This window comes from Mustela nivalis (genome assembly GCF_964662115.1).
Source record: "Mustela nivalis genome assembly, chromosome: 16".
Taxonomy (NCBI): domain Eukaryota; kingdom Metazoa; phylum Chordata; class Mammalia; order Carnivora; family Mustelidae; genus Mustela; species Mustela nivalis.
Genome location: NC_139035.1, coordinates 9,277,836 through 9,301,383, shown reverse-complemented (window position 1 = coordinate 9,301,383; position 23,548 = coordinate 9,277,836). Strand labels below are relative to the sequence as shown.

The 23,548-nt window shown below is 50.3% G+C and overlaps 1 protein-coding gene across 1 annotated transcript; it reads left to right on the top strand.

The window, feature by feature from the left end:
- The first annotated feature begins 7,648 nt into the window (after positions 1-7,648).
- Positions 7,649-8,917, top strand: LOC309849562 (uncharacterized protein C1orf202). The gene is made up of 2 exons (XM_082702202.1): positions 7,649-8,616; positions 8,737-8,917. Exon 1 carries the CDS (start codon positions 7,826-7,828, stop codon positions 8,171-8,173), a length of 348 nt encoding a protein of 115 aa, XP_082558328.1. The 5' UTR covers positions 7,649-7,825; the 3' UTR covers positions 8,174-8,616; positions 8,737-8,917.
- Positions 8,918-23,548: the final 14,631 nt, after the last annotated feature.

Sequence of the window (23,548 nt, the reverse complement as noted above, 5' to 3'; positions counted from 1 at the left end):
TGGCTGTGTCAGGGTCACAGACCTCTTCTCTCTGAACGTCACCGTTCCTGTAGGAATTCTCTCTGATTCCCTTGGCCATACCCTGGCATGGATATAATTTGTACATAATTCCCATTTAAAACTCTTAGTAACTATTTTTTTTAAGATTTTATTTATTTATTTATTTGTCAGAGAGAGAGAGAGTGAGCACAGGCAGGCAGAGAGGCAGGCAGAGTCAGAGGGAGAAGCAGGCTCCCTGCGGAGCAAGGAGCCCGATGTGGGACTCGATCCCAGGACACTGGGATCATGACCTGAGCCGAAAGCAGCTGCTTAACCAACTGAGCCGCCCAGGCGTCCCTTAGTAACTATTTTTGAAAAAATCTCCTCTTTCTCTATCTTCTTTATTGAAAATTAAGTAGACCGACATCATCTAAAAGAACATTACAAAGAGAGCAAAGAAATTGAAATTAATAAGCCACAGAAAGAACTCAGAGTGTACAAAATTATGTTTGCAAACTGTAGGTCACCAACCGCACAACAGTGAAGGTGAATAACAAGCAAACAGCTGGTTCCTTAGCACATCCGGGTTTAAAACAACCATATTCTCTTCCCAGAAACCTGCTGCAGCTTTGTCCTGGGCCCCTTTCTCCCAGCTCCCTGTCTCCACAAGGCCAGGATCTTCTTTTCCCGACACAAGGCTATATCTAACTGTGTTTTGGCCTTCTCCAAGAACAATATAAAAGGTCCTTCTTGCACAAAAGTCATATATCTTTGCCTGGTTCGAACCTTCCAGCACCCCTTCACCTCTTCCTGGTGGTTCCTGGTTGTCCATCTGTGAGGGCAAGCCCAAGTCCTAATCAAGTCATAAGGCAGGAGCTGTATTTGCGGGCTCTTCCTGCTTTAACCTACTGTCTCTGCTTAGTTCTAGCGCCTTCAACAGCCATCTACGCCTCAAGTGTCCTTGCTTGTGAAATGGGATGCCGTTTCTTTTGCCTCAGAGCCTGGCGTGACACTGAAATGACATCATGCGTGTTACGCCCTTCTATTACAGTGTAATGGCCGGAGCCACTGAATGGTAGTGATGGTGATGGTGATGATGGTGGTGATGGTGATGATAATGATGGTGATGATGGTGGCAGTGATGATGATGGTGGTGGAGATGATGATGATGGTGGAGATGATGGTGGTGCTGCTGATGATGTGGTGATGATGATGATGATGATGGTGCTAATGATGACAATAGTGATAATGATGATGATGATGATGGTGATGGTGGTCATGGTGCTAATAATGATGATGGTGATGATGGTGATGGTGGTGGTGGTGATGATGATGGTGATGGTGGTCATGGTGGTGGTGATGATGATGATGGTGATGATGGTGATGATGGTGGTGTTGGTGATGATGATGATGATGGTGGTGGAGATGATGATGATGGTGGAGATGATGGTGGGGCTGCTGATGATGTGGTGATGATGATGATGATGGTGCTAATGATGACAATGGTGATAATGATGATGGTGATGATGGTGATGGTGGTGGTGGTGATGATGATGGTGATGGTGGTCATGGTGGTGGTGATGATGATGATGGTGATGATGGTGATGATGGTGGTGTTGGTGATGATGATGATGATGATGATGATGGTGGTGGTGGAGATGATGATGATGGTGGAGATGATGGTGGGGCTGCTGATGATATGGTGATGATGATGATGGTGCTAATGATGACAATAGTGATAATGATGATGATGATGATGATGGTGATGGTGGTCATGGTGCTAATAATGATGATGGTGATTATGGTGGTGGTGGTGATGATGGTGATGGTGGTCATGGTGCTAATAATGTTGATGGTGATGATGGTGGTGGTGGTGGTGGTGATGATGGTGATGGTGGTCATGGTGTTAATAATGATGATGGTGATGATGATGGCGGTGGTGATGATGATGGTGATGACAGTGGTAGTGATAATGGTGACAGTGATGATGTTGATTCAAAGTATTCCTCCTTCTTCACTTACCCACCTACCACCTCTGATCCCACAGGGAAGTTGCAAAGGTCTACATTTAATAATAGAAATGTACTTCATGGGGCCCCTGGGTGGCTCAGCTGGCTAAAAGTCCATCTATGATTTCAGCTCAGGTCTTGGCCTCAGGGTTGTGAGTTCAAGCCCAACATTGGGCTCCACGCTGGGTGTGGAGCCTACTTTAAAAAAAAAAAAAAAAGAAATATAGTTCATGTGAGAAGATGATAAGGTATTCTTTTTAGATGGAAAAAAAAAAGAAAAAAAAAGAAATATAGTTCATGTGAGAAGATGATAAGGTATTCTTTTTAGATGGAAATATCTCTCTTTAAGGAAAATATCAAGCTGACTGAGGTAGGTAAGATTCTGAAGTCAGTTGTCCCCAAGAGTCAATATATCAGTAGAAAACTCGTTTGCTATGAACAAGGCAGAGGATTTTGTCTTTCTTCTTTGAAGAAGGAGGAAAGAGACATGGAGAGGAGAGAGGGGCAGGGTTGAGAAGAGCCAGGCAGGGTGAGAAGGCTGGGTTGGGTCAGGGTAGGCCACTGAGGTTACAGAGGTAGAAATCCTGAGCAACATGTCCTTACTGTTGTCCTTATGAAAGTCATTTGTATTTTTACACTGTGAACCCCTTATCCATCTCTGTGTCTGAAATTTCCATGAAACTCTATGAATTTCAGAATGCTTCATGCTTCAAGTGGTAAGGGGTTTTGTGAAAGTCAGAGAGAGAAACGTGTACATAGAGAGATAAAGAATTTGCAGAAATCTGAGGGGGAAGCTTTGGATTTCCACAGGCCATGGTTTTGGGGGTTTCCCTAGGGGAGGCCCTATGTGACTTCAAGGTTGCGCTGGCATTTCAGTAGCCTTGACACAGTGAGGTTAGGATCCACCCGCACACAATAAAGGGGAGAGAATCTAGAGATTGTTCCCTTGTTGTTACTATAATTGCACACAAACATTCAAGGGTGCAATTAGCCAATGTCCTTGGATGCAGAATTGGCTTTCCTGATATGGGAACCAGGCTTTTCCTAGGATGCACTTATTTCATCAAATTTTATCTTAAAATATCTGGGGAAAACATGTGGTTCTTATAATAAAGAACCATTGCGAAATAGTCACCTTGTCAAGTCTGTATACTAGAAGGAAGGCCAAATCCATAAAGAGAAGAGATGAAGTCTGTTCTGTTTTGTACAGATTCCACACTCCACTGCCGCCTGGGTGACTCTGTCGGTTAAGCAGCTGCCTTGGGCTCAGGTCATGATCTTAGGGTCCTGGGATCGAGTCCCACGCTGGGGTCCCTGCACTGCTAGCTCATATGCTCACGTTCTCTCTCTCTCTCTCAAATACATAAATAAAATCTTAAAAAAAATTTCATGCTCCACTTCTGGCCCAGTTATCAATGTAATGGCAGGCGTTGTCCTGGGTGATCTCGCTCTCCCATCACGTGTCTGCTTACAAACGTGTCACCTTTCATATATAGGGGTGATGTCACAGGCTCAGCCTTGATGGAACCGGATGCCGCCTTCGTCTTCCAAGGCTAGGGCTTGGCTGGCGTTGCTCCGCCTGTCCCTGGCTGCACGGGCAGCAGGTGCGTGAGGCGGGGGAGCTGGCTAGAGACGTGAGCAAGAGGTCTTATGGGCTGGGTCCTCTTGGCACTGCACTCGCTCCCGCAGAGCTACCTGACCTTTCACTGTCCATGCTTCACAAAAACCAAAGCCATCTGCTTTCTCCCATCTCGTGTCTCTGCATGCCACGTTTTCCTGGGAAGGTTTCCAGGAGTTTGAGCTCACAAAGCTGGTCATTAGCTCTGGGGCTCCAGAAACAGAGACCCTAATGGGACTCGCGTCAGGAGAACTGTATGTGCCGGGAGTGCTTGGGACAGGAGGTGCAAACTGGCCAAAGGGGAGAGGATTTCAGGACAGCAGAGCAACATTTGTCGAGCACTGGTTTTGCGTCGGGCGCCGTCTAAGGACACACATGCTTGCCTCCTTGCTTGTCATAGTGATGACAGGCAGGACTAGAACTCCCACACTCCAGTGGGACATGAGGCAGAGAGACAGGTCTGTATCATACTCAAGGCCATTTTGCTAATTCTGTTGAGGCTGTATGACCCCACACGTTATGCTTTTAGTTGTGCTATCCCTTTTTTTCTGGATCTGGGGTTACCAAATCTTCTGTCACTTCCTTAAAACTCAGAGGGAAGGAAGGGGGTTCCCATAAGCTGCTCCTGCTTGGGGTTGGAGAATGTGGACAGTGCTCCAGTCTCTGGCCAGTTTTGAAGATCACGTAAGGGACCTGGAGGAGAACCAGCCCCAGAGAGCCTTTTAGGCAGTGTGCCCTTGACCCTCCCCAGGACCCTGGTGGGGTAGAGAATAGAAATACAAATGACCAGTTAAATAATTTATAGAGCCAGTATGCCTATGCAATGTTTGGAATATACTTATAACCGAGAATTGTTCTTTATCTGAAATTCAGATTCTACTGGGTGACCTGTATTTCTTCTGGCCACCCTAGACCCAGGGTCCCCTAGGGCTAGCCCAAGCAGCTGTGGACGGTGACAGGTATCAGAAAACTCCAATCTTTAAGACAGGCCCGTGGCTCTGTCTGAGGTCACCCAGATCTTCCCCAATTGCCTGGTCAGAGCTGTAAAGAGAGCATCCCTAGAAGGTAGCTTTGGGGAACCTGAGCACTGGGATGCCAAGAAAGTGCCTCTTGGTGTTGTGAGAAGGGAGGGCATGGAGGGCTTTATGGCAAAATAATACGGGAGGCAAAGCCAGCGAGCCGGGGTGCCATTTACTAGGGTTGTCATAATAAAACAGCGCATTGCGTGGCTCAGCCACCAGAAATTTATTTTCTCACAATTCTGTAGTCCAAGAGTCCAAGATCAAAGCGTTGGCACCTTTGGTTTCTTCTGAGACCTTTCTCCTCGGCTCGTAGATTGACCACCTTGCCCTGTGTCTTCATACAATCTTCCCTCTGTGTTGGCGTCCTATTCTTCTTATAAGGACACTAGCCATAGTGTCATAGTGAACTAGGGTCACCCTCAAAGCCTCGCTTTAACTCAATTACCTCCTTGGGCCCCATCTTCTCATTCTGAACTTCTAGGAGTTAGCACCTCAACACAGGACTTTTCAGGGGACACAGTTTAGTCCGTGACGGCCAGAAAAAGATTCAGGAAGCACGTGAATTGGTCTGTGCAGGTGAAGGCTCTGTCATGGTACCTGGGGAGGGTCCCAGTAAACATCCACACAGGCCTCATAAGCCAGGCTTGAATGACAGCTGAATCTAGGTCTTGACAGAACCCGTGGTAATTGTCCCAGAAGAGGAGGGCCCGGGAAGCTTGTGGAGCTGTCAGAGCCATCGCTTGCCTCCTAGCTGCCCGGAAGGCTGTTCTAGAAAGTTCCACATCATCTCTCGGCTTCTGATGATGCGTGAGGCTGTCTGTCCCCCCCCCCCCCCACCCAGAGCACAGATGCTCACTGGACTCTAGCTGCAGCAGCCTCAGCAACAGGGGGTCCCAACACTGATGTTTGAGTCCCCAGGTCCCTTTCCTTTCAGGGTTGCCCGGAGCGCAGGGTGTCTGTGGGCATCTGGTATCTCTGGCTCATTCCCCTTTCACTGTCCACGTACATGATCCCCCTGACTCAGGGCTTGTTTCTTTAGCCGCATCTGTCAGTCGGGATTGACCTTGGACTTGACTTCGTGGTGCAGGCAGCAGAAAGCTCACACAACCCGAATATAAGGAGGAAGCACCCGTGGAAAACCCTGGAAAGAGCAAATGAAACAAAGGTGGGGGGGTGCCTGGGGGGCTCAGTGGGCTAAAACCTCTGCCTTCAGCTCAGGTCATCATCCCAGGGTCCTGGGATCGAGCCCTGAATCAGGCTCTCTGCTCAGCGAGGAGCCTGCTTCCTCCTCTCTCTCTCTCTCTGCCTATTTGTAATCTCTGTCTGTCAAGTAAATAAATAAAATCTTAAGAAAACAAAAACAAAACCAAAAAAACAAATGTGGACTCTGTGCCCTCCCACGGAGGGGAAGCGGCAAACAAAATCCGTGTCAGTCAGGATATGCTCAGGGGCTGCGGGGACCAAAAGGCTTCGGCCCAGATGACTGCGAACTTAAAACGTTTCTAGAAATAAGGACTGGGCACAGCTGGGGACTTTTTCCTCCTGTTTTCTGTGCCCAGAGTCTACACAAACATTAAATGCTGACCCTTACCCGTGGGCTGTGGACATTTGGGACGATGGGTGTACTAGAAGGAGGGACATGGAACTGCTAAGGTGAGTAGCTGAGCGCTTAACAGCAGGATGGTCATTTCACATCCTGGGACTCAAAGAATCTGGGTTCAAATCTTTTTCCTTAATTTATAAGCTATGTTTTCCCAGATCAGGGATTTTTAACCTCTTTAGGCTTTACTTTGCTCAGTCAGCACAATGGGAGTATCCACCTGGGAAACACTTCTCTTGAGTTGTGGTTAGGATTGCGTAATAATTGACTCACATGCACTTACTATGTGCCCAGTGTATACCAAATACTCTATATTATCTCATGTAATTCTCACAAGACTCTCCCAGAGGTAGGATTGCTACTACCTCAGTTTTACAGGTGGGTAAGGTGAGGCGCTGAGAAGTCAAGTAACTTGCCGGAAGTTAAAGCTGGTGAATGCTGGAGTCAGCATTCAAAGTCAGGCTTATCTCAGAGCTTGATCACTTACTTGGTGGTGGGCTACCAACGGCACAACTAACAAAACCAAAACCAAAACCAAAACCACCAAACCAAAACAAAAACCAAACCAAACCAAACCAAACCAAAACAACAAAAATCAAAAAACAAAATCAAAACAACAAAACGAGACAAATAGACATGCTAGGTGGACTGCTTAGGACATAAAGACACGACAGATGCTAGCTTACTCTTCTTTTTCCCTCTCCTCCCTTGAATTTGAGAAATTGACAAGTGCAAAAATTTGTATACAAAAGCAGGAAAAAGAGGTTATCTCTTATCTTTTAAAGATATTTTATTTATTTGAGAGAGAGAGGGAGAGAGTGCACAAGCAGAGGGAGTGGCAGAGGGAGAAGCAGGCTCCCCGCTGAGCAGAGCCAGAGAGAAGGGGACTTGATCCCAGGTGAGCTGAAGGCAGATGCCTAACCGGCTGAGCCAGCCAGGTGCCCCAAAAGATGTTTTCTTTGCTGTATTTGTGTTTTTCGATTTTTTCCACACACAAAAAATCTTAACGTCTGCAATCAGGAAAAAATCCTGGAAAAAAAAAAATCGATCATCATCCCACAAGGAAGAGATCCGATGAAGAGTATCAGGTGCTGAGGTCTTTCCTGCAACTCTGGTTCCCGCTGGTGGAAAGCTACAGAACCCCTGAGCCCAGTCCCCCTAAACGACCAGCCTCCAGGGCAACCCAGGCCTGGGGCTGACGTCCAAGCTGGGATCCGGTGGGGGCCGTGCGCGGGCTTAATGTGGGGGTCGAGGGCGGGGGAGGGGGTGCAGGGACCCCGGCAGGCCCTGGAGCCGGTGCCGTCTGTCCGAGGCCGCGGATCTGCCCCTGGAGCCTCGGGCCGACGGATCCCGTTCGCGGCCCGAGAGAGCCCCCGGCGTGGGGGCCGCGCGCTCGACCCCCGGGAGTGGTGGTGGGGGGCGAGGACGGCCGTGCGGGGCATTGTGGGGTCAGCGTTCGGGTTTCCCCGGAGACCGCAGACCGCAGCCCGAGCGCAGGCGGCGGCGACCCCCGGCAGGCGGCGGCCAGGACCCCTCGGCCGAGCGGGGACCCGAGTGCGCGTGCGGAGGCCGCGTGCGGAGGCGGCGAGGGCCGGGCATGGCGGACGTGCGGCCCGGCGGGGCCCGGCGCGGGGGCGCGCAGCACGGGCTGGCGGAGGGGGCGGCGCGCCTGAAGCGCGGGGACGCGGGCGACGGCGGCGCGGGCTGCTGGTGCTGGCGGCGGCTGTTCCGGCGGGGCGCGGCGCGCGGCGGGCGCAGGAAGAAGGCCAAGCGCGCGCGGGGCCGGGCGGCTCCGGAGCGCGGCCTGTGGGCGCACCCGCGCCTGCAGAGGCTGATGCAGCGGCTGGCGGCGTGGAGGAGGCGCTACCTGCGGCGCGGCGAGCGGCCCGAGCGGCTGGAGGAGATCCCGCTGCTGGTGCTGGAGCGCGCGCCGGGCGGCGACTAGGCCGCGGGCGGCCGCCGGGACCCCGGGACCCCGGCCCCTACCCCCCCACCCCGGGCGCCCCAGAGCCTCGGTTTGGTTTGGTTTGACAAAGGCGAGAAAGAAAAATAAACCCGACGTCCTGTGAATGAAAGACCGCGCGGGCTCTTTGGGGCTGGGCGACCCCCGCGCGGGCTTTCACCGACTGGAAGGGCCCGTCCTTCGTCCTTCGTGTCTCCAGGCTGCAGGGCCTCAGGCCTCGAGGCGCTGGGAAGCCCTGGAGGAGCTGGCGGGGGTGCCCGTACCCCACTGCAGCCTTGTCTCCTCCAGGGGCTTCGCATCCTCCTGGGGCCCTGCACCTTCCCAAGCACCAGACCCCCAGTTCCTCTGCCCCCCCCCCCACCCTTGGGGAGCCTCACACCCCCTCTGCTGCTCCTTCGCGGCTGGACACCCCCAAAGGGGATGAGGTGAGAGCGGCCGTTGTTGACAGTCTGTGGATTAAGAATACGTTTGTGTAAGCAGCGGATTGCTGAGCTCCTCAGCCCACATGGAAGTGCTCCAACTCTGCTTTTATCTTTTGTTTTCAGGCATTTGTGAGCTCTGACCTAAGCCAACATTAGAACTAAGGTTTGGGGTTTGCCTGCAGGGACTTTGAAAACCAGCCTTGGAGATAAAAGAGCACAGAGCAAGGAGGAATCCGAGGAATCTGGGGGACCCCTGGATGGGTCTTTAATTTCTTCTTGTGCCTCATCAATAAAAGCCAGCTAATGATACTCTCCACAGGCTTGTGAGGATGGAAGTCAAATATTAGAAGCACAAGTGCTCGGAGCACTTTCTGAAAAGAAAGAAGGAAGGCGGTCAGGGTACTTATTAAACTGTTATGCTGGCCTCTCCTGGGAGCTATTCCCAGATCACTGTCCACACCTGCGGCCCGCCCTCCCCCCATGCCCCCTCTACCCTCCCCCAAACAGCCCTTTGAACTAGCCAGAAGCATCCAGCAATGGGTCTAGAGGCTCTCCGCTTGATGCGGAAGTGGCCCCTGAGCTCCTGGTCCCTAAAAGGGTTCTCCTGGTGCCCTTGACCTAGAAAGTCGCTCCCTTCAAGGAAGGAAGTGCCGAGGATCACCATCCCTGTCCGGTGCATTGTAGTGAGAGAGCAGTGGGCAGGCCTGAGAAGGGCAGAGAAAACGAGGCCTGGGTCAGAAAGCTGGGGACAGGACTCTGTAATTGAGGTCAGGTGCATTTTGAACTTCTACTACCTCTTCATTCCTGACCTTGCCCCCACAGCTTAAATTATTCCGTAGGGCTTCGATAAGGGGATGTGTTTTCAAGGGGAAAGCCATTAAGCCACGTAGCCAGCCGCCCTGTGTGTAGGGGAAGCAATCCCCACACCCCCACACCCCACCCCGCATCTCTCTAGCCGATTAGACAAGGATCCTAAGAAGCCCGAATTAAAACCTCTTCTGTAGGAAGTAGCCCAGTGAAAACGTCCTTGCTTGGAGAGGTCAGAGGTGAGGGACTTAGAAAAGGAGAAACACCCAGTGGCTCAGTCTGTCAGGCGTCTGTCTTTGGGCTCAGGCCATGATCTCACAGTCCTGGGATTGAATCCCGAACCCCTCAAATAAACAAAATCTTAAAAAATCAAAACAAGGAGAAACCCCTCAAAGCAGATACCAAATCACGGAATCCTCCGACCCGGGAAAGTGGGTTCTGTTGTGTAATACGCAAGTCCAGGTTGTGTTTCCTGGATTCCTTTCAGAAAAGCAAGAGCCGCATTAATGCACAGTGAATTCTCTCTGAGCCATCATTTGGCTGTGGCTTTGCCTTTTTGTTTTGACTGACCGTCGACTGCCCCATCATACTTCCCTTTTCAGGAGGCAAGGGAAATTGGGTTCATCTCCGTGAACACATACACGGACTCTGTGTACAGGCACGGGGCCATCACGTCCGTGTGTCAGAGAATCACTGTGGTGATATAATGGGCGTCCTCTGGCATCCGCCCAATGCCACGTGTTTTTGGTAATGCTGCCTGCCTGTGATCGGAGCCTCCTGGCCGTGGGCCATCATTGTTCCCTCCCAGGCCAAGAGAGGGGTAGCTTTGCCTAAATTTGTGGGTCGATATCTCCTATCAAAGACCAGATTCAGCAGAAACAATGGCCTTTGGGTGCTCAGGCTCCCTCCCGGGGTTGGGAAGGAGTATCTGCCCGTGGACACCCCCTTAGGGACCCCCCTCCCACTTCTCATGAACTTGACTATTTCATGGTGACTGTTTGTACTTCTGATCTTCTGGGGCTGGAGTCCGACCAGCATGTGACTCGTTCTTCCTCTTATATCCATCATCCTCCAGGCCGGAAGCCAATAACAAGAAACGCAGTTTTTCATTAGCCGGCCATTTGGGGTGGTCTTCTGGTGCATTCCCCAAACCCTCCATGTGTCCCTGGGGAAGGACCTCAGCCTCCTAAGCAGTCCCACACGCTGAGCTCTGGGCGGTGGCGGCCAGCAAAGAGGGCAACTCGTGGTGGGACTGGTCTTACTGGGATGATCCACAGTGCTCGGTGTTCTTGGAAAAGAGAGTTCCAGATGGTGAATTGCTTTACCCTCTGAAAGAGAAGAGGTGGGGCGCTGTATATTTGGGTCACCACCGATGAGCCCAAGAGGAGGAGCCTCAGCTCTGTGAATCAGCCAGTGTGCTCAGTGTTCCAGAAGCTTCACTCTGCCAGGGGCTCCAAGGAATGTATAGAGGACTAGGCATGCCTAGCAAGGGAGTGCAGTGAGATTTAAGATGCCCGCCACCCCAGTCTGATTTCCACGGGTTCAGGTAGATCTTACTTTGCCTTTATACAATATATTTCTGACCACTACTACATGAGTTGAATCATTTTTTAAAAATTATTTTTAATTGTAGTAAAATGCGCATAACATTTACCATCTGAACTCTTTCTGCATTCGGCGGTATTACACACTTCCATGTTTCGTAGCTATCAACATCCCCCAACCCAGAACTCTTTCCATTTTGCAAAAGTGAAATTCTGTGCGCATTAAACAATGACTTTCCCTGCCCTCGCTTCCCTGAAAACCTGGCTACACTATTCTGCTTTTTGTCTCTCTGAGTTTGACTCTATCCTATAAATGGAATTGCACACTATTTGTGATAAACCACCATGACAGGCTTATGGCTTATTTTTTTATTACTTTTAATTCCAGTTAGTTAACATAGCAGTGACATATTAACTTCAGGTGATCAGTGTAGTGATTCCACACTTCCATACATCACCCAGGGCTCATCACAGCAGGTGGCCTTCATCCCCATCACCTAGTCCACCCCCCCCCACCCACATCCCCTCTGGTGACCCGTCATCGTGTTCGTCATCCATGGACACTCGGGCTGCTTCCATATCTTGGCTCTCGTAAATAATGCTGCTACACACATAGGGATGCATGTATCCCTCTGAATTCGTGTTCTTGTACTCTTTGGGTAAATATCCAGTAGTGGAATTCCTGGATGGGAGAGTCGTTCTATTTTTAACATTTTGAGGAACCTTGTTATTGTTCCCCACAGTGGCTGCACAGGTTTCATTCCCACCCACCCTGCACGAGTCTTCCTATTCCTCCACATCCTCACCCACACCTGTTGTTTCGTGCGTTGTTGATTTTAGTGGTTCTGACAGGTGTGAGGCGAAATCTCACTGTAGTCCCAATTTGCATTTCCCTGACGGTGAGTGGTGATGAGCATGTTTTGAAGTGTCTGTTGGCCATCTGTATGTTTTCTTTGGAGAAATTCCCTTCGTGTCTTTTAACTGGATTAAAATTAATGTTTAATTGCATTATTTGTTTTTCGGCTGTTGGGGTTATAATGTCTTCAGATATTTTGGATACTAACCCTTAATCAGATAAGCCACTTGCATATCTCTTCCCCCATTCCAGAGGTTGCCTTTTAGTTTTGTTGATTATTTCCCTTGCTGTGCAAAAGCTTTTTTATTTTGAGTCCCAATCGTTTATTTTTTTCTTTTGTTTCCCTGGCCTCAGGACACGTGTCTAGAAAAATGCTGTTGTCACTGATGTCAGAAACATTCCTGCCTGTGTTCTCTTCTAGGGTTTTATGGTTTCAGGTCTCACATTTCGGTCTTTAATCCATTTTGAATTCATTCTTGTGCATGGGGTAAGAAAGTGGTCCAATTTCATTCTTTTGCATGTTACTCATCACTGTTCTCAACACCGTTTGTTGAAAAGACTGTTTTTTTTCCCATTGGATGTTCTTTCCTGCTTTGTCAAAGACGAATTGGCCAAATACTTGTGAGTTTATTTCTGGGTTTTCCTTTATTTTCCATTGATCTGTGTGTCTCTTTTGGTGCCATTACCATACTGTTTTGATCACTACAGCTTTGTCATATAACTCAAAGTCTGGAATTGCGATGCCTCCGGCTTTGCTTTTCTTTTTCAAGATTGCTTTGGCTATTTGGGGTCCTTTTTGGGTCCATATCAGTTTTAGGACTGTTTGTTCTAGTTCTGTGAAAAAAGCTGTTGGTATTTTGATAGGAATTGCATTAAATGTGCGGATTGCTTTGGATAGCACAGACGTTTTGACAATATTCTTCTAATCCATGGGCATGTAATGTCTTTCCTTTTCTTTGTGTCACCTTCAGTTTCTTTCACGAGTGTTCTTTTGTTTTCAGAGTACCCTCTTCCACCTCTTTGGTTAGGTTTACTCCTAGGTATCTTATTATATTGGCTGCAACTGGGAATGGAATTGTTGTCTTAATTTTTCCTTCTGCAGCTTCAGTGCTGGTGTACAGAAATACAACAGATTTCTGTGCGTAGAATTTATATCCTGTGACTTGACTGAATTCAAGCAGTTCTAGCAGTTTTTTTGGGTGGAGTCTTTCAAGTTTTCTATATAGAGTAAAATGTCATCGGCAAATAGTGAAAGTTTTGACTTCCTCCCTACTGATGTGTATTTGGAGATTTGAAACCTTGAACTCAGCTCCTGGCCGCTTCAGGCTGGGGCTCCCGGGACAAAGCAGCCCTCCTGGGAGTTCCCATCTGAAAAAACTCCAGGCTGTGGGAAGAATTTGCTGTTTGTTCTAGCCAACACCTGAAGACAGGCCCTTGACCTGCCTTTCTTAGAACTTATACTAAAATGGGATTACAAGTGTGAATTGCTCTTCTGTCCCTTTGAGATGTCTGTATAGCTTCTCAGACTGACCCGTCTCTTTCTCAAGGACCCGAGAGCCATTCCTTTGAAATGGAATCTGCGGGAGCTGCTGGGCAGACTGTGTGGAGGAGAGATTCCTAACTGCGGGGCTTGCCAGCTTGCAGACTTGATCGCCCGATCACATTTCCACTGACCAACCCTTTGTCATTCTTCACTTGAGGCACCTCCCCGCCCCCACCCCTTGTTCCCCCTTAAAAAGCCCGGTCACTTCTGCACAAATGGAACGAGCTCTTTGACCCCAGCCCGCAGAGGCTGGACGCCGTTGCTTAATGGTCTCCTTTTTCGATTACGGACGGATCTACGGACACTGAGAAGTGGTATCAAACTGGACGTCGCAACTGGGGTTTCATTTCAGAATCGGACTAGTAAGAAGCCTGGGTTCCATGTTGAGTACCTGGAAAGGGCGTGAGATTGACTCACTGTGCTGTTTTCCTAGCAGAGCCCTAGACTCTGACTCTTAGTCTCCCCCTTCGCCCTCAGGGGCTCTGGGGGTTGCAGGAGGTGGGAAGAACGTTAAGACTCACTCTCTCACCTGGGAAGGAAAAGTGCAGCTGAGGCGGAGATGCTTATCTCCATATTCAAAACAGAAGCCAGTCAGCAGCCACAGGAAAGGGAGGAACACGGTCTTTTTAAATCCCAGAGCTGTGAGCTCCTGGGATAGGAATCCAGCTGGGCACGTGGTCCTTGACAGTGGCGTTCGGCTCTCATGGGTACACGCTTGTTTGCCACCGAGCATTCATTTCTCAAGCTGCTTGGTAAGAGCATCCCACGTTTCCTTTTGGAACCAGTCTCAGCCATTAGTTTGCAAAAGGTTGACTCTACTCCCAGGTCCAAGGATGGGTTCCAGCTGGCTTTACCAGTGGTCCCCAATCCTGGCTGCACACAGATTCTGCGCCCAGAGATTCTGGTTTAACTGTTATGGTTAGGCCAAGAGAGAGGGTAGAGAGAGTGAGAGAGCATGAGTGTGGGGGAGAAGCAGAGGGAGAAGCAGGCTCCGATATGGGACTCGATCCCAGGACCCTGGGATCCTGATCTGAGCCAAAGACAGACACTTAACCGACAGAGCCACTCTGGAACCCTGGTAGACTTTTTTAGAGCAGGTTTAGGTTCACGGCAGAACTGAGTGGAAAGTACAGAGCTCTCAAATGTGCCTTCCCTGCCCCCTGCCATGGCTTCCCCTCTCAACAGCATCTTCCAGCAGAGTGGAATATTCGTCAGAGTCGCGGACCCTAAACGGACACCCCATTTTATCACCAGAGTTGATAGCTCACACTACGGTTCGCTCTGGTGGTCCACATCCGTCGGGTTTGGACAGACGGACGATGACACGTACCCATCAGCCTGCCATCATCCAGAGCAGGTTCACTGTCTTGAAAACTTTCCGGATATTCAAGGGCGCCCGGAGGGTTCAGTCAGTCAAGCATCTGCCTTCAACCCAGGTCATGATCTCGGAGTCCTGGGACTGAGACCCATGTCGGGCTCCCTGCTCTGCGGAGAGTCTGCTTCTCTCTCTGCCCCTCCCCCCGGTGGTGCTCTCTGATGATATCTCTGTCCCTACTCTGTCTCTCTCAAATACATAAATAAAATCTTAAAAAAAAAAAAAAAAAAAGCTTTCTGATATTTAAATATTTTAAAAGGCTGGGGGGGGGGGTTGCCTGGCTGGCTATGTTGGAAGAACATGCAACGCTTGATCTCAGGGTCATGAGTTCGTGCCCCACACTGGGTGTAGAGATTATTTAAATATTAAAAAAAAAAAAAGAATTTTCTGTGCTCTTCCAATTCATCCCTTCCTCCCCACAGATTCCTGACAACCACTGTTTTCTTGTTGTTGTTGTTGTTACTATTGCTGTAAGTTTGCCTTTTCTACCATGTCACCTAATGGGAATCATACAGTATCTAGGCTTTTGTGATTAGTTTCATACGCATTGTTAAGACCCTTCAGGTAATTCTAATATGCAGCCCTAGTGGAGAGTCTATCTGAAGCCAATTAGCAGATTCCATTTTGTGGCTACTGTTGAGTTCAGGGCCGGGAAAGTTTCCCCAGTGGGTCTAGTCAAGATAGACCTTAGGACCTTGGGACACAGGTTCTTTTCTGTTGGCTCTAAACAAGGGACCCGTACCCTGATACCAGCTGCGGCTACAGTGACATCGCAAGGCGAGGGCCTGTCTCGAGGAGGTGGAGCTAAGAAATGCAGAGGAATCAGGTCTGGGAGAAAGCCACGCACAAAGCCAGCCTGGGCCCTTTCAGATGGATGAGTCGGAATGCTTTTGGCAACGACATAAGAAAGTCAAATCAAAGTAGCATACAAATAGGGACATTATCTCACATTATAAGAAATCCCTAGGGAGACCGGTTCCAGGTTCGGATGATCAGCTCAGCAGAGCGGCAAAGCCCCAAGTTTGTGCATTATTCACGCTCTGCCTATCCTTGGTGCAAGGCTCTGCCTTGAGGCTATTGGATGCAAACCGGCCTCAGCAGGCCCATGTGCCTTCCAGGTGTAACAGTCCAAAAAGAAGAGTATAGCATCTTGCGATCTTCCAGGAGGAGGAAGCCTTCTCAGAATCCCTCCAGCTGGCTCTCCTCCTGTTGCAATGACCAGAAAGGAAATGTGTTCACGGCCAGCACCATCTGGCTTTACCTTCAGCCTGGGGAATATGGTCCAGAGAGTTGAATGTCTGAATAAAATTGGAGTTTTGGGGACCCCCAGTTCCCTAAGGAGAAAATTTTAGAGGTGAAAGGAAGATGAGGGATAAAGAGGTGGTATTTATTGCTCTCCCCCCTCACCCCTTCCTTAAGCCGATATGCCTGTTTAAGTAGGGTTGGCTGTCCCGAGTTAGAATCCCCTGGGGAGCCGGAGAGAAATGCATATTTCCCGGGGCCCCATCTGGTCTGCTGACTCTGCCTAACTGGAGGCGATGCCCGTGGGGATCTGTTTTAAGCTCCCAGGTGATTCTTGGGTTCACAGTTTGGGGAACATGCAGAAGGGTAAGAGCTGCCGGGCGGGGGCACCTCTGGGGGCCCTCTCTTCTCTCTCCCAGCCCCATCTCCTGGGCTGTGCCAGAGTCTGCCACGGCCCCTCAGGCCAGACCCAGAGGAGGAAACGGGCACTGAGAGGGGATGTGAACTTGTCCAGCGGGTCGTGCTGTCTTCTCCTGTCTGCACTGGCAAACGGGACTCTCCATCGAGCTCCCGAAGCGCCAGCTTCAAGCCCCTCGCGGTCCGGCTCCAGAGTCCAGGCGGGGAAGGGAGTCAGGTGCTGAGCAGGAAGCTTTTCCACGCAAACGTTTCGGGGAAACTGCCTATCGCGATCTTGAAAAACAAAAACAAAAGACCTAGAAAGCTCCAAGACTCTAGTCATTTATTCTAATTCCTTTTCTCCTTTGGGCTCCATGGGGACTTGGATGATGTGCAAATGTCACGCCCTGCCCCGCCACCCCCACCTTCCACCAGCGGCTGGGGAGGGTCACTAACTCAAGGCTGTCTCTTGCTCCAAAGTGCCCTTTTGCAAATCAGCACGTGGGAGAGGAAGGGCCCCCTTGGCACGGCGGTGGCTCCAAGTGCACCCCAAGCTGGCCACCCCAAGCCAGAAGCCGAGCTCGCAGACCCAGCTGAGATGCCCAAATGACACGGTGTATGGAGTCCTTGTAAAACCTACGAGCCCCAGCCAGAAGGATGAGCCGGGTAACACACGCAGGGAGAGGACAGGCAGGGCGGAAGGACCAGCCTCCTGAACCCAGGGAGACCCCCTGTTCATCAGGGAAGACATCTGGATTCCGTTCCTCACCCGAATGCTGAGGATCTGGGGGTGCGGGGCTCGAGGCTTGGGTGCCGTTAGCCTCACAGAGAATCCCATCCTCTCACTGTCTGCCCCATCAGCTGGCCCCGCGGTGAGGGGAGGCTTCGAGGACCAGAGCTGAGGACACCCAGGGTGGCTAAAGAGACTGAAGATGTCTGAGGTCATGTTCACTGTCGAGGTGGCCGCAGCTGACTCATCAGGTAGCCGACAGAGCAGCTGGGCGGGGGCAGCTGGGAGGGCTCAGTCGGTTGAGCATCTGACTCTTGTTACTGGCTCAGGTTGTGATCTCAGGGTCCTGGGATCGAGCCCTGCGATGGGCTTCGTGCTAAGCGAGGAGCCCACTTAAGACTCTCTCCCCTGCCCCTCCCCATCGCTCACTCTCTCTAAAACAAAACAAAACAAAACAAAACAAAACAAGTCTTTCAGGGCACCTGGCTGGCTTGGTTGTTAGAGCATGGAACTCTTGATCTCGGGGGTTGTAAATTCCAGCCCAACATTGGGCGTAGACATTACTTAAAATCTTTAAAAAAAAAAACAAATTTTTTTTAAAAAAATGAAAAAAGTCAATTGCATTCATACGTATGAGGAACAATGGGTCTGAAACTATAATTAAGAGATAAAAGATATTAACCGTAGCAAAAAAAAAAAAAGTAAGGAATTGAGGCATAAATCTAACAAAAATATATAAAAGGCCTTTATGGAGAAAACTATAAACCTTTTTGAGGGTCATTAAAAATCAGTGTATATGGAGCGATGTATCATGTTCTTGGATAGACTCAATGTCATTCAGATGTTGGTTCTTTACAAGCTGATCTATAAATTCAATGGAATTTCAATAGGATGTGTGTGTGTGTGTGTGTGTGTGTGTGTGTGTGTGTGACTTGTGAAGCTGATTCTGAAATTTATATGGAAAAAAAACCAAGACTAACCAAAGCACTTCTATAGTAGTTGGGGAGACTTGCTTTTTCACAGACTGGGGCTTATTATAAATCTTAGCAGTTAGGAGAGCGTATCATGAGTCTGGAGATCGTAAACAGCCCAGCGGGACTAGAGGGCGCCCAGAAGGAGGCTCATCTGTGCACAGAAACCTGGTTAACAGGAGATGGGGATGGCCAACCGGGGGGAGACTGACAGGCCATTTGGTGTATTGCGTGAGGGCGAACAGTTATCCATCCGGAAAAAAACTAGATTGAGCTCTACCTCACTTACACACACACACAACATACAACTCTGGATGGATTGAAGACTTAGCTGCGCAAAGGAAACATTAAAATATTTAGAAGAAAATGTAGGAAAATACCTTGATGATCTAAGGGGAGAGATGAATGTCTTCAGATATAAAAAATATTTACCATAGAGAACATTACTAATATTTCTGGCTGCTTTTTTTTTTTTTAAAGATTTTTATTTATCTATTTCACAGAGAGAGATAGTGAGAGAGGGAACACAAGCAGTGGGGGGTGGGAGAGGGAGAAGCAGGCTTCCAGCCGAGTAGGGAGCCCGATGCAGGGCTTGATCCCAGGACACTGGGATCATGACCTGAGCTGAAGTCAGACACTTAATGACTGAGCCACCCAGGCACCCTTATTTCTGACTACTTTAAAATGAACTTCGGTTTCTCCAAACACACCAGAAAGATAGTGAACGAAGTCTCCAGCTGGGAGAATATATCTGTAAGACACAGAACCATTAAAGAAGAGTAGCCAGAATATGTTACTATTTCCTACGAATCAGCAAGAAAAAGACACGTAACCTAGTCCTGGGATCGAGCTCCGCATCAGGCTCTCTGCTCAGTGGGGAGCCAGCTTCCCACTATCTCTCTCCCTCTGCCTACTTGTGATCTCTGTTAAATAAATAAATAAATAAATAAATAAAATCTTAAAAAAAAAAAGTCGAATCGATAAATAAAATTGTGGTATATTTGTACGACAGAATACTATACAGCAATGAAAACCTAGTAGAAAAGGAGACATAAGTACTTAGCCCAGAAACCCTTAAGAGTCTCAATCCTACTAATAATCAGGAAAATGCTGATCAAAAGCACACCTAGGTGCCGATTTCCGCTGGCCAGATTGGTGACCAGCCCCGGAGAGTCAGTCGGTATCAGGTATTGGCAAGGGTGTGGAGTGTCGGGACGAGAATCTTCCGCTGGTGGGACTGGACAGCGTTGCAGCCCCTTGGGAAAATAATTTCGGTGACCCGGTGCTGACAGGAGGACAGGAGAACTTTGGGCTGGTTTGTTAAACAAGATCTCTAGCAGGGGCTTTGGTTTCTCCAAAACGCATGTGGCAGAGAAGTCGCCTGCAGGAAGACTGACTTGCCCTTTGCAACACTGTACGTAAACCAGCGAATTCTCACCTAAGATAATAAAGTGCTAGCAGACGCAGCCGTCCCCCGGAGGTTACGCTCATACGGTGCTTCGTGCTTATCCGCACTGGACACGGCAACGATCTCTAAAGTGTGGACGTCGAACGAGGCCCTGCTGCTCGAACAGAGCTGCAAACAGCTATGAACGTTCACACGGGTCCACTTAGAACCAGGCCTGCTGCAGAACCTTCTTCCAACCACGCCACTCGGACTCTTTGAACTGCTTTTGTGTCTCGAGTGATTTCCTTCCTGGCGGCCGTGTGGGCATACGATACAGTTCTCACCTCTTTGACTCCTTCAGTTAATAATGAAAAAAAAATTTTTTTTTAAAGGCCAGGATCTGAAATTTCATTATATAACATGATTAGAAAATAGCTAGGCTATGGAGCTCTGTTTGGTTAGCAGGCGGAGAGAGGATTTTATTTAATAAAAGGATAATAAGAAGATGGCCTTGTTTCTTCTACATGAATCAAGTTGGGCAGGAACACTCTCTACAGCCTTGCGATTCCCTTCAGGGAGACATCTCTCCACAAGCAGCAGGAGACATGCATTGTAATAGTCACAGAAGCATCGCTCTAAGGGCAGTAAACCGGAAATGCCCCAGATATCCATTAAGAGTCGAATTGATAAGGGCGCCTGGGTGGCTCAGTGGGTTAAAGCCTCTGCCTTTGGCTCAGGACATGATCCTGGAGTCCTGGGATCGAGCTCCGCATCAGGCTCTCTGCTCAGTGGGGAGCCAGCTTCCCACTATTTCTCTCCCTCTGCCTACTTGTGATCTCTGTTAAATAAATAAATAAATAAATAAAATCTTAAAAAAAAAAAGTCGAATCGATAAATAAAATTGTGGTATATTTGTACGACAGAATACTATACAGCAATGAAAATGAATGAAGTATCACTACACGTACTCATGTGCACGAATTCAAAAAAATAGATGGAATTTAAAAAATCACAGGAAAACATTCACAGTGGGATTCCATTTGTATAATGTTTTAAAGTAAGTAAAACCAAATGACATGCCGTCTAGGGATGAAAATGTGGGTGTAAAAACCATGAAGAAAAGCAAAGGGATGATGAGGACAGAGTTCAGGATGAGGGGGGGTGGGGGGACGTGTTGGGGCAAGTGCCTGGCAGATGGGGGAGCCCGGGATCCAGTGGCGAGGGAGGGACTGGTCTTTGGAAAGACTAAGAGACCTTCTCCCATTGGGACAGGGACAATGACTCCGATTACAAATTCAGGTGAGTTTGTAGACTGGGAAATTGGAGGTTGTGAGGTAATAGAAGACAGATACAGCGGGCTTTGCCCCTGGTTCCCGACACGGGCGCCTGAAACCCCTGTCCGTCCTACGTGGTGAGAGCACGAGGAGCAACTCCCGTTCTCCTGAGGTGACTCTGCGTGGGCTCCCGGACGGGGGCGGGTCGGCTGAAAGGCCAAGCCATGATTAGACGCTTGGAATTCGCGGCCCTCCTCACCCCCACTTACCCAGAGAGGGGCAGGGGCTGAAAATGGAGTGGTGATCGGCCCCGCCTGCTTGAAGAATCCTCCGTAGAAATCCCGATGGCACAGGGTTGCGAGAGCCTCTGGGTGGGGGTCGGGGTGCGTGTGGATACTTCCACGGGCGAGAGGGTGACACATTCCAGCTCCACAGGGACAGATTTCCCGCACTCGGGACCCTCCCAGATTCGCCCTATGTATCTCCTCATTCTTTATCATGTCCTTTAGTCAACGGTAAAACTAAGTAAGTGTTTCCCGAGTTCTGTCAGCTGCTCCAGCAAATCAGCTGGACTTAAGAAAGGGAACCTGTGATCGGTCGCTAAGTCAGACAGAGGTTGTGGTCACCTGGGAGCTATTACTTGTGACCGGCACCTGAGCCCTGACCTGGGGGCTGAGACCACCCCCAGGTAGACCACAGCATCACAGCAGAGTTAAATCACTGGACATCCCACTGGCGTCACACAGAATTGCGTGGGTGGGGGCCTTCCCCCTACGTGGGGTGACCAGATGTGTGGGACGTGGACGTTCTGTGTGAAAGTAAAGGAGACGCACAGAGGAGGCAGTACTGGGTTTCGTAATACAGGGGCAGCTGCCTCCGCTGTCTCTGTTGGAGGAAGCACACAGGGAGGGTCTCAGCTGACGTGTGTGAGGACATGGGGGACATCTGAAGTGACCGGGGTACGGTGTTATCCGGAGCATCAGAGCCGTGCGGGCCGGTGGGCAAAGACTTAGAAGAGGGTCAGTCGCGGTGCGGACACGGTCAAGGTTGGAGTGCCGGTGGAAGTGGGGCAGAGACCTTGACCCTGGTTCTCAACCAGGGAACCACCGGCTACCCCCTGGAGGCAAGATGTGTGGGGACCTTTGACGTGGCAATGACTGTGGACTGTCTTGCAGGAGGCACTGTCCCACCCCCGTGGCAACAGACCGGGGGGAGAAACACAGGGCCAGGGTACAGGATGGGACATCTGTGTGACTGGAGTCCCTGCAAATGAATGAGGACAGGAACGTGGTGGAGGGGAAGGTAGGCAGGAGGAGCGAGAGCAGATGGCCGCGCTGAGGGTCACCAGGGAACACGGGCTCAGCGGAGCTGCTGGTTTGGGAATCTTGCATGATATCGTGACACCAGCGGCGCAGAGCTGGTGGTTTGGGAGGGAGGAGGAGGAGGTGTTGGAAGCAGCAATGGCAGGTGCGGGGGGAGGGGGCACAGGCTGGGAGTGCGCACCTGCAGGGGACAGCTGGGCTCCAGAGGAAGCAGAGGAAGCAGTCTGCCTGCTGCAGACTGGGAGTCCCAGTGGGAGGGGCCCAAGCGGCGGGGCAGGCTCGGTGCAGTCAGTGGAGCAGAGTACCGGGTCCTGCACAGACCGCACAGACGGGAGGTGCACACCGCAGGGCTACAGTAAGACCATTTCTCTTTTGTCTGGTCTACAAAATCCACTGACAGATGCAAAGTGACTTTTTTTTTTTTTAAGACTTTATTTATTCATTTGACAGAGGTCACAAGTAGGCAGAGAGAGAGAGAGAGAGAGAGGAAAGCAGGCTCCTTGCTGAGCAGAGAGCCTGATGCAGGGCTCGATCCTAGGACCCTGAGATCATGACCTGAGCCGAAGGCAGAGGCCCAACCCATTGAGCCACCCAGGTGCCCCCAAAGTGACTTTTTTTGCAGAGATGCTGGTCTTCTGTGGATTGTCGGCTGCCCACCAGGGGCCTCTGCGTGGGCCTCTCCCTGGCACCCACCCGCTGACCCTGGTGGGGCGGGGGGTGGGGAGCAGGAGGCTGCAGGGTCCTTCTGCCTTTGATTAGGGCCGAGTCTGGTAGCCCTGTTTGCCTTAGTCTTTCTTGCTTCGGTTTGGTGACCTCAAAACCCCAGTCCCCATTTGGGTGGATAATCACATAGACAGAGCCCTGGGCGGACAGAGTAACTTGTCCTTGTCTAATTTTCTGCTGCCCTACCCAGTGCATATCCCTTTCCCAGCAGAGCCAGCAGAGCGGGTTGTAACCCCTTCCACCTGAGGGGTCTGGCTTCCGGCTTTGCCACCATATTCCCAGGTCCACCTGTCCGCAAAGCTAGGCCAGCCTGTTGGGCTCCCTCTGCATGGCAGCAGCTTCTGGAGCCTCTGAAGGTTGCTCAGGCACTAGCTCCCACCAATCGCTGGGGGTTAGGGGGTGAGGACGCTAGTGTGGTAGCCACTGGCTCCCCTAGTTGGGCCGGCTGAGTAGCCAGAAGTGTTTGGTGGAAACAGGCAACTGCTCCCGAATGAGGGGGTCACAGAAGAGCTCTGGGTACAGGGCTCTACTGTGCTCAACAGCATGGGAATGGAACGTTCCAGATTGGGGCTGTAGAGCCCTCCCCATCGGGACATGGCTGCAGGGTACAGGTACGCCCGTCCAGCCTCTGGAAAAGAATGTCTGCATGACCAAGTTGGGAGAAGGCCCTTCTTAACTCCCGTTAGCTCCCCTCCTTGGTGCTGAGAAGAAGGAGAACATGCCCACTGCCCAGGGTAGGGTCAAGGTGCCATCTTCTTGGGGAGG

Excerpts from the sequence above, each read along its gene's own strand:
- LOC309849562 (XM_082702202.1), top strand. The coding sequence starts at position 7,826 with ATGGCGGACGTGCGGCCCGGCGGGGCCCGGCGCGGGGGCGCGCAGCAC.